The sequence below is a fragment of the Spea bombifrons genome, chromosome 11, assembly GCF_027358695.1.
Source record: "Spea bombifrons isolate aSpeBom1 chromosome 11, aSpeBom1.2.pri, whole genome shotgun sequence".
NCBI lineage: Eukaryota > Metazoa > Chordata > Amphibia > Anura > Pelobatidae > Spea > Spea bombifrons.
In genome coordinates this window covers 31914289-31925092 of record NC_071097.1, presented here as the reverse complement: position 1 = coordinate 31925092, position 10804 = coordinate 31914289, and the positions used below count along the sequence as shown (strand labels likewise).

Genomic DNA, 10804 nt, shown 5'->3' with positions numbered 1-10804 from the left:
CATTAGTATGTAAGCTTATGTCTGTTTGGCTGCTGCTACTACTGCTATTACTGTTACTACTGAGCATGTGCAAGTAGCATACTTTGGTATGCTCCCTGTGTTCAGTAGAGACAGCTAGGGAAGGACTTAAGTGAGGCAGAAGAACTCCAAAAACTACAGAGCTATGTAGGAGATAACTTGTATACGGTCACGTACCCAGGCTGTGTGTGTAATGATCTACATAAATGTATGACCACATATGCTGGATAAATGTAATTTCCATCATTTTAACTATTTACATTTGGGGGGGGTAATAGTGAGAAATAACATTTTGGTTTTTCAGTGGATGGTGTACCTATTCTATCTTGTTATATGATGCATGGTTTGGCCTAAACTGGGCATCTTCAAATAGCTTATAATAGCTTATAATGAACTTATACTGGAGGAAAAAAAGTATATGTTTTCCTTGGCAAAGCATAAGCTGTTTATAAGATAGTGATCAAACTATAACTCTAGTAAAACTACAATTTTTTCCCCGGCCTCCCATGGGATCAGTTTCCAACCAAATGTTTAATGCCATTCCCTGCTTGTGTTCTTAACATTTGAATCCAGTGGCATTCACTTTGAATTTGTTTTAGAAACCAGTTGAGAAGTTTATGGGCTGACATGTAATCCTTCTCATATATAACATTTAAGGATTTCCCATGTGCTTTTTTCTAGACATGGATTAGGTTATATATTTCAGGGATCCCTGCGTAACACTCTTGATTAACATAGGTTAATATAGACCCATTTTTTGTTAGTATTTCCACCAACACACAGATGCGTAACACCTGGATTTATTAAATTGTTTGCATCACAAAAAAAAACACATTTCCCCTATTGCTGGTGGGCTATAATTCAAGAAGGAAGGGAGGACTGGCAACCTATAGCCCCGGGGTAAAATCATCCAAGTGGCCCAGCAGCCTAAAGCACATTTGGAAGCAGCATGCCCATTGTATACAAACCCAGTATCGTCCATAGGAGTTTAACAAGAAATAGTCAAAACACAAGATTCAGACAGCGAATAGGTTTATCTTGCTCTTTTAATCTAGACCCCCTAGTGGCTATATTTGAGATTGCAAGTAAAACCCAATAAAGCTTCAAGCAGTGGCCCAAAATCAGAGCAGCCCAAGGGGCAATTGCCCCCCTGCCTCCCTTACGAACCCCCTCCATGTCAAGAAGGAATCATGATTCATCTTGCTGATTATAACTGTTGATATGCTTATTGTTCTTCTAGAAGGCAGGGCCGGACTGGTGACGACGAGGCAGTCCCAGCACTTTAAAGCCACCTGATGACATCATTGCAGGTGATGGCTGGATGGGAGAAGCCGCACGTTATGGTTTTTATGCCCATGTAGCATGCGACGGGGCATATCCAGCCAGCAGCCCCACACTGCTGCACCCCACCCGCTGCTGTAATGGCAGATCGGGTGAGTCTGGGGCAATGTCAGCCAGCAAATTACCCATCAGGATTTGAATCCTTATCAAGGTGCTAAGATATGCCTCTGTCTGGAGTCATATCTTGACTCATTCATGGCTTAAGTAAGTAGCATCCTGATAGTATACTCTTAATAATAGTGACAGTACAGTTTTCAGGGAGAGTCCTTCTGAGAGATGAGTACAGAATCCCTATATAACCTTTACATTATAAACACTATTTTAAGGGTTCAAAGTCTGTACTACACTCATGTCACAAAAATAGAAAACAAGACAATGCCCTTTAACCCTTTAAGTGCAGGCGGAATAAATATAAACAGCTACAACATTAAGCTGCTGTTCCTTTGAGTGGTACACACAGTACATATATATATACATATATATGTATACTTTTTTTCCAATAGGGCAACACAATTCTTAACCCTCTCAGTCCTGGTGTAAATAAATTATTTACTGTATTTTGTATATATATATATATATATATATATATATATATATATATATATATATATATATATATTATTTTAGCCCCTAATATTCAGGGAAATGTAACTGTATACTGTCTTCCAATATATATATACAAAATACAGTAAAGGATTTATTTACACCAGGACTGAGAGGGTTAAGAATTGTGTTGCCCTTTTACTCCTTGGTACCCCCATGGAAATCACTGAGCAAATGCTTATTATATGATAAAGAAAACATCTCTAGATGTGAGATCCTTTGCAAGTAATTGTGGGATATTTGGTTATGTTTACAAGAGCTTACAGGTGAGAAACACCTTGAATTACAGAAATAAAATCAATGCGTAGGAGAAATGGGAAAACACTAATGAAAGGGGGGTCTGGCCCTTTAATTCAATGAGCTACTATTTACAGTAGGGCTGGCTCCATTCAGATTGCCCACCTATATGATACATCCCTATACAATATGTAAATGCACCAGTTAAGCTCTAATGATGTGTGGTGCCTGTAGACTTTGATGCAGTCTACAGGCACCTGAGGGGTTCAGTTCCCCTGAGCCAACCTCATTCTGGAGAAAACCAACATTGTAAAACAAATAACATCTTTAAGTAATAATATATGACAACAAGAGAAAAAAATATCTACACTTTGTGCATAGAATAGATTGCAAGCTCCCAAGAACAGGACCTTCTTGTTCTGTATCAACAAAGTGAGTGCAATTGTAAATAAATTTAATAAATGTATTTACAAGAGCACCCTAGATCATGAACATATATTCATTTTTTATTATCATTTGGTTTTTTTTTCTTTTAGATTTAAATCGTGGAATCATACCATAAAAACAGATTGTGCAGCTTGATCTCTGCTTGAGTATCTCACCTGACATCAAGCAGCTACAGCTTATAAGTCTTCTTGGTAGCTTGGTGGCCACAGTTTTTTTAAAAAAATATATACATATAAGTGAATTTAGTACAAAAATATATAACATACATAAACTACACTTGCAAGCAATCACTGCATTGCATTCATACATATTCTATTTTTATATCATATACATTGCTGGGGTTATAAATAACTAATGAAAAATTCTAATTCATGTGTGGCCAACAGTTCCTGAAATGTTGCAACTTCCCTTCAAACAAGTAGTTCAGCATTACATTATGTTGTATTTAAAAAATGTAAATCATGCTAAATATTTGTATTTTATTAATTCTATTAAGAAAAAAATTGATTTATAAAATATACATTTTAGCATTGTTTTTTTTTTTTTGTTTGTTTGTTTTTAAACTTATCAGCCCAGTCCAGAGACTGTTTTAACTCCATGGCTAATTGAAAGTTCAAGTTGGTTGAAAGAAAGAAAAAAAAAACCCACTCAAGGATGTATGGGGTCCACATTATTATCTGTCAAAGGTTTGGAAAACAGGCAGGGGGATCAAAGGAGCCTTTAATGGGAAACTCTCACCTCATCCTGTTTGGCCTTTTATTGTCTCCAAGAGCAGACAATAAGGAATGGGGCATTAGCTGGGGTACTTAGAGTCGCACCTAATTATCTGCCCTGAATGGGAGGCTCCTTTTAATATGACTGATAAGGAAATTGATGGCTGTTTGTAGTTCTTCAGCCACCTCCTTGAAATGGTAACAGGTTTATTTAAATGCTCTTTGCAAAGTCCTTAATCTTCTTAGTAGATGGTGTTAGGTTACAATTTAATTAATATTAATACATCACACACTTTTTAGAAGCATTATGCTATAAATAAAATACCCAATAAATGCAAAAAAAAAAATAATGGTAGCCTCTGTTAAGTAAATTGGTGACTTTGTGTCCCAGGTGTGAATAATAGGCTGCGCTTTCCAGCAGCAGAAGGGTTAATCAATGATATTTTGCCCCATTGCTTGTTCTTGTTAAATAGCTTTTGTGGGATGATTCTGTAAACTGTAGATTGGGCAGAATATCCAATAAACCGAATGGTGATACAATTGTTGCTGTCACAATGACCCAAGGCATAGTACAATACTGATCTTTTTAATGTTATCTTATTGATAACCTTGATTCCTTGTTGCCTAATAATCAATAAATGATGATTGGGGGGGTTTGTTTTAATCTAAACAATCCTGTTTAGTAACATAATGCAGCAGATAAATTCTTCCAATAATCTGTGTATTTTTGCTTTTAAAACACTAATATACACCCTGTAAAATTTAAATTGTATTCAAAACATAGTTATAAAACCTACATCCATTTTAATACTATATTAGTATCATAAGGTAAATTTATTATTAATAATAATAATAATAATTATAATAATAATAATAATGCAAACTCTATGGGACTTTAGTCACTAAGACAGTGGCAGCAGGAGTGTTTGTTTCACAGTTGTTAATGTCGGAGTCTTTGAATGGGATTTGATGAGATGCCACGCATCACAGATACACCCAAATTTTATTGCCCCCTCTGCTGCTCGTCACACCCCAAGCCCCCATGACTATTCTTTCCAGTAAGGACACATCTCCTGGCTGTCTCCTCTCCCATGCTGTGTACCTGGCAGCAAACAAACCAACAGCAAATGCAAAGCTTTCTTTTATTTTATTTGTTGTTTGTGATCTAATTGGTCATCAAAAGGAAAAGATGCCTTAAGATCTAATGTTTAAGATGTGTGAGATCTCACCAGATTAGGATGAATCACTTTGGTTTGCAAATTTATGGCTTTCTGGCTCCATTCTGTCTGCCAGGGGTTTCCTGCAATCTGATGGGAATATTCCAGTACCAGCCATCACAGTCTGTGCTACAAGATCTATATATATATGTATATGTGTGTATATATATATATATATATATATATATATATATACTAAGAAATATATATATACATATATATATAGAGAGAGAGATATATATATGTATAGATATATATATATATATATATATATATATATATATAGATATATATATATATATATATATATATATATATATATATATATATATACACATACTTAGGACATGTGATGTTCTTACTGATTAATTTGTATCCTATATTACAGACATTTCTATTTTATAGCATTCATATATCCCTTTGTAGGTGATTTATATATGTTATATGATTTGAGGGGTTAAGAGTATAATATTGGGATATATGTGATCATTTAAAGGGCCACTAAAAAATATTGTATGCAATTAACATTTGGAAATTCCATTTGCCATAAAATGAATATTATAGAGCTTGGGGATTTAGTAAAGAGAATACATTTATTGGGCAACTCATGTAGAACAGATTTCTTCTTCTGAAGGAGAAGAAACCTAGATAGTTTCGAAAGCTAAGATAAGAAATCTATATGTTGTATGAAACCATCCTTAGATTAAAAAATAAATACACTGCCCAGTGCCCCTTGGAGATCATGGTTACCCCAATACCTGCCTTATTGGGGCTTTTATGAGAAAAGAATATTGTATAATAGACCAAAACTTGTCTATGTTTATAGTAAACCAGCTTTTTTGTTATTCCCACCTTGCTCCTTTTTAGCTGTAAATTTCTGAATATAATAATGACCTATAAATACAAATAAATACTAAAATCATTAACATCAATTCTAATGCAAATTATCCTAATTTGAATGCCAACTAAATCAAAAGATTCATAGAGGGCACAGGGAGTTGTGTGTGTGTATATATATATATAGTGTACTTTTTACAGGGCCAACTCAAACTCCATATATATATCTATATATATATATATATATATATATATATCTATATATATATATATATATATAGATATATATATAGATATATATATATCTATATATAAATATCTATATATAGATATATATATATATATATATATATATATAGATATAGATATATATATATACTCCTTTGTGTATACATATAAATGGCTCTTACCTTAAACAACAAACTGCTAGCTTTTTTTCTTACTTATGAAAATGGAAAGGCCTCCCAGCAGAAGCAATAGAGGCCCATACAGTGAGGGAATTTAAACATGAATGAGATAGACATATGGCTCCTGAATCTAAGATGAAACCAAGGTCTCTTTACATGAGATATAACAGGCAGGCTAGATGGGCCAAATGGTTCTTATCTCATGTATATATATATATATATATATATATATATATATATATATATATATAAATATATATATTTATATATATATATATATATATATATACATATATATACATATCTATCTATCTATATATATATATAGATAGATATATATACATGAGATAAGAACCATTTGGTCCATATATATATATATATATATATATATATACATATATACATTTTCACTTTTAGTTCACTTTTTAGTTCAGGTCATATTTATTAATGCCATTTATATAATTTCTTATTATGTCACAGATGAATTTCATACTTTTTTATTAAAATTGCTTTGTTTTTTGCCCAAGAATTGTCTTTATTAAAATCATTATCTGTCTTGTGGGCAAAAAAATTACCATCTGAAAATACAATAACTCATTCAGACAGCTTTATACGTCACTTACCGAGGTAAGGATAAAAAATAAATTAGAGAAAGAACAGACAATGTACAGGAGCCGGAGTGATATGAAAGCCATGCAGGCCATCCCAGTATCCACCAACAATCATGCATTGGATACATTGTATACAAATAAAAAGAGAATGTCTCAAAGGGGGGTTAATTGATTCATGCTGTGATCTATATATTTTGTAAATAAAATATTTAAATGTATAATTACATTTTTTTTGCAGTGAACAGCATGCTATCATTATGTGACTTGCACCTAATTAAAAATGTCCCAGTGAAAACTCTGAAATATTACTTTTTTTTTCTAGATCTTGAAGCAGGTGATACTAAAAAAAAAGGTAAAAACTGGAGTTATGATATGACCTTACGTGACCCATCTTTCACCATCCATTTATTCTTCTTGTAAATGTTCTACATTTTTTTATTGTATGAAATTAAAAAAATCACTTTCAATTGTGACTAATAATGAAAAATATATCATTTATTGAAAAAAGTAAAAATGTTAAAACTGCCCATCCTCTTCAATGGCTTTTATGGTGCCAGTTACCAGCTGCAATTCCTGAATCCATGATTCAGGTAAAGCAAGAGAGTAGCCATATAGTCACTACCATGCATGCTCTATTAGTCACTGACCAAATGCCATTTTAGATATTGCAAGCAGGGCCACCATAAGAAATCTTGAGATCTGGTACATATGTAAAGACTGGCCAACAGCTGCCCTATCCCACACCATGAAACTTCCCATACGCCTTTCCCCGCCGGCCCCAAGACACTAAAGCTTGCAATGGGTCAGCCAGGCCTTAAAGACTGGAAAGGGGCCACTAGACCGCAATACCTGCCAGGACCCAGAAATTGGTAGCAGGCCACAAGGGCCATTAAATGGGGCCAATGACAGATACTGGCCCCCTTGCTCGCTGGGCCCCATACACAGGTACTGGCCGTACCTCCTAAGCGGTGAGAGCCCTCAATACAAAATTGCAAACTAGACAAGGGAGGCAGTATAATAATACTAATAATACTTATAATAAACAGTTACTGTTTATTGAGTGTACCACAGCCATATAGTACTGGAAAAATACAATAATTAATTATCTGGGCCAAATGTATCAAGGCAAATCCCGATAAAATAGTCAAAATAGAATTTTTTGCCAATTGCGCCAAGTGTAGAATGGTAGGCTTTATCAGATTTACAAACACCAATAAACTGTACTCCTATAATGTCATGTAAGCGTATGCAGCCACAGAGGTGCCTTTCTCAGATGAGGATCAATTTTGACTTAATTTTCTCTTGGGTTTATATAGCTGCATCCATTTTGTCATATAATCATATAATGTGTCTTTTTGTGAGTATAGCACAATTTATTTCCATATATATAAATATGTATATGTAGTAAGTGACCATACAATAAACTTGTAATGTTTTTTTTTTTTTTTTTTGAAAGATTAAAAATTTTATTCTGTTTCTCTCTGTATAATGGTTGGCTCTTGGCATTTTAATTGCATAACATTTTACCCAGTGAAATAATAGCACTGCTGTGTTATATATTTATATATTATATATATACATGTATACTTGTATTCAACACACCAAAACCTCATGGTAACATTAAAAAAACAACTTTTATTTTTTAAAGTATTCTTCTTTAAATAAATTTTAAAAAGATATTCACAATAGCACAAGGCAAATGACAATTTAATCCATCTGTAGAAGACAAAATATAAAATCTTTATCTATTCAATGTGAATAAGTAAAACTATGGAATATGTCACACATATTAATTCAAATCAATCTCCATCAATCAACAGTGCAAAAAAAAATATATTTCTTCATAGCAGCAAAAGAACTGGTAGGTTCTCAGTGAAAGTCTTTTTTTGAGTATAGTCCAGACTCAAAAATAATTATTCTTGGATGCTCAGAGTTTAGTATCTAACAAACTGCCTCTCGTCATGGTATCCAGTAGTGTGCATCACAGATTGCTGAGGGAGGTACATCATGGGAAGAGATGGGGTCTTGAAGGGGTTAATTGGGTTCAGGGTAGGAGAAGGCAGGGAGTAGGACAAGCTGCCAGGCATGTTGTCCACCAGTGTGGGGTGGGAGTATGTCATGGGCTGTGGTCCACACTGTACTGGGTGGGTATAGTGATAAGCATTGCTTTGATGTTGAGGTGGGTATCCGTATACCCCAAACATGTGAGCTGAGTGAAATGCATCGGGTCTGGAGTCTTGAATTTCACGTTTGTATTTCATTCTGCGGTTCTGAAACCAGGTTTTGATCTGAGGAAAGAAAATAAGAAGAATCTGGTTACTTATCTGTTGGTCAATCCATTCACAATTACATCTAGAAGTGCCTGTTCCTTGTGGGATTCACATTTCGAGCCATTAAAACCCACCTTTTTAATTCCGGCAATTTCTAAATCTTACAAAATAATGTTTATTTTGTGTAGGAGCAGAACTTACTTGAATTTCAGACAGCTGGAGTTTGGTTGCCAGTTTTCGTCTCTCTGATGCGCCCAAGTATCTGTGTTTCTTGAAGGTCTTCTCCAGGGTAGAGATCTGTTCGCAGGTAAAAGCTGTCCTTAGTCTGCGACCCACTTTTCCTTCTTCGTCTGAGGCATCAATGGACTCTCTGTCTTGGTCTGGAGATGTGGAGCGACTGGTCTCACTCTCATACCCAGAGTCAGCATTGGAGCTGCAAGCTGTATCAAGAAAAGAAACTTAGTTCTAACGTTCCAAAAAAGTAACATTGTAACATCTTCAATTAAATCTCAACTTAATGGATGTCAACTTCATGGGTTGAACTGGGCATTACTTGTCTTACACATTTAATATACTATATTATAAATAAAGATAGTACAGTAAATATCTACAAAAACATGATATAGTGCTACACATACCAGAATGAGCCATGTCCTCGCTGGAGTTAGTCTGGGTGTCTGCCTGATCTTCTTGGCTTTTGCTGGGAAGAGCTGGAGATAGAGCAGATCTTGGGGTGTTTGTATCATCCATGGCAGGGCTGATGGGTTCATATACAGGCATGGACAATTTATAGTTGTCCATAGAAGATGTTTCATTGTCGGTAGCATAAGACACTTCCATATAGTTGCTCCTTTGATGTGCCTGGATGTTCTGTGGACCTGGTGATGGCTGCTTACTCCTTTGGAATGGGGCTAAAACGGCACTTCTTGGGTATTTTGCCATCTGCTCATTCCCTGGGTTTTCCTGATGAGGATGCATTTGGATATTCCCTTGATGGAAAGGTACTGTGCTCCATGAATTTACCAAGGTAGGAGAGTCCATGATGAGCTGGGCTACCCTGGGGTCCATCCTGCTCAGCCTTTCGGAGTCGGGAATCCGACTGCTTTGTGAAAGCCATGCAACTGAAGCAAAGGTCTTGGGGGTTTCTCCTGTGGGGGTCATGGTGTTGTCAGGATGAGGAGGTCTTGGGATATGAGAGGCAGGAGCCAGGGTCTGCCTTTTATACAGCTCCTTGGGAGAAAGGCACTGCTTAGTGTAAACACACATCAAAGACAGAGATTAGTGCCATCTAATTGTTATCAATTACCTCAAAGAAAAGGGATTGTGTCCCTCTATTCACAGGTCGGGAGTCTCCCAGGGTGATGGCTCCACTATGTCTGGCTTCAGTTGGCTTACCCAGTTGCACCTAATTTACATGAACCTCATATCCTCTGCTGTTGAGGTTATCCAACTTGTCCTGTCTTTTTTCCCACAAACATAACATACAACACTAAAATATGCCCAACGTATAATAAATATAATAAATTAAATTAAAAATGTACATTTTAAAACGTAGATATGTGTGAATATTGATGACTTGGACACAGTGGTGAATAAGGTATATCGCAGCAGACCAACCACACTCTCACACTCCTAAAATAGTGAAATATTCAAGCCCAAAATACTTTAATTTGTTCCCAAATCTTTGGATTTTTACTATATCACTATAAATCAGAAACCCACATATGGCAGGTCTAAAAAACTAAAACTATTAGCTCCAAAGAACATCGTGAGCATGTAACATTGTATCTGCACCAATACAGTATCATAATAATAATTATTATCACCCCATCCTATTTCTCCTATATAGTGCAGAAATATATAAATATAGGTTGATATAGGTCTTATCTGTGTGTAGCTCAAATCATTTTAAATAATGTTATTTATTTTAGAATTCATAAAATTGTTATTTTAAATATTTTTTTTCATTATTGTTACTGGATCCAGGAAAATGGAGCTATAATTGTATTTTTGGGAAGCATTGCCCTCGCAATGGGTTATTTAAATGTATTGGATTTTCTAAATTGTAGCTACCATTGTCTTAGCCTTGTAAAAATGAAATTA

General features: G+C 35.0%; 1 protein-coding gene across 1 annotated transcript; it reads right to left on the bottom strand.

Annotated features, from left to right (window-relative positions):
- Window positions 1-8365: 8365 nt before the first annotated feature.
- Window positions 8366-9967, bottom strand: LOC128468257 (homeobox protein XHOX-3-like). The gene is made up of 3 exons (XM_053449945.1): window positions 9340-9967; window positions 8903-9159; window positions 8366-8719 (listed from the first exon to the last, which is right to left on the bottom strand). Exons 1-3 carry the CDS (start codon window positions 9965-9967, stop codon window positions 8366-8368), a joined length of 1239 nt encoding a protein of 412 aa, XP_053305920.1.
- Between the last annotated feature and the right edge of the window lie 837 nt (window positions 9968-10804).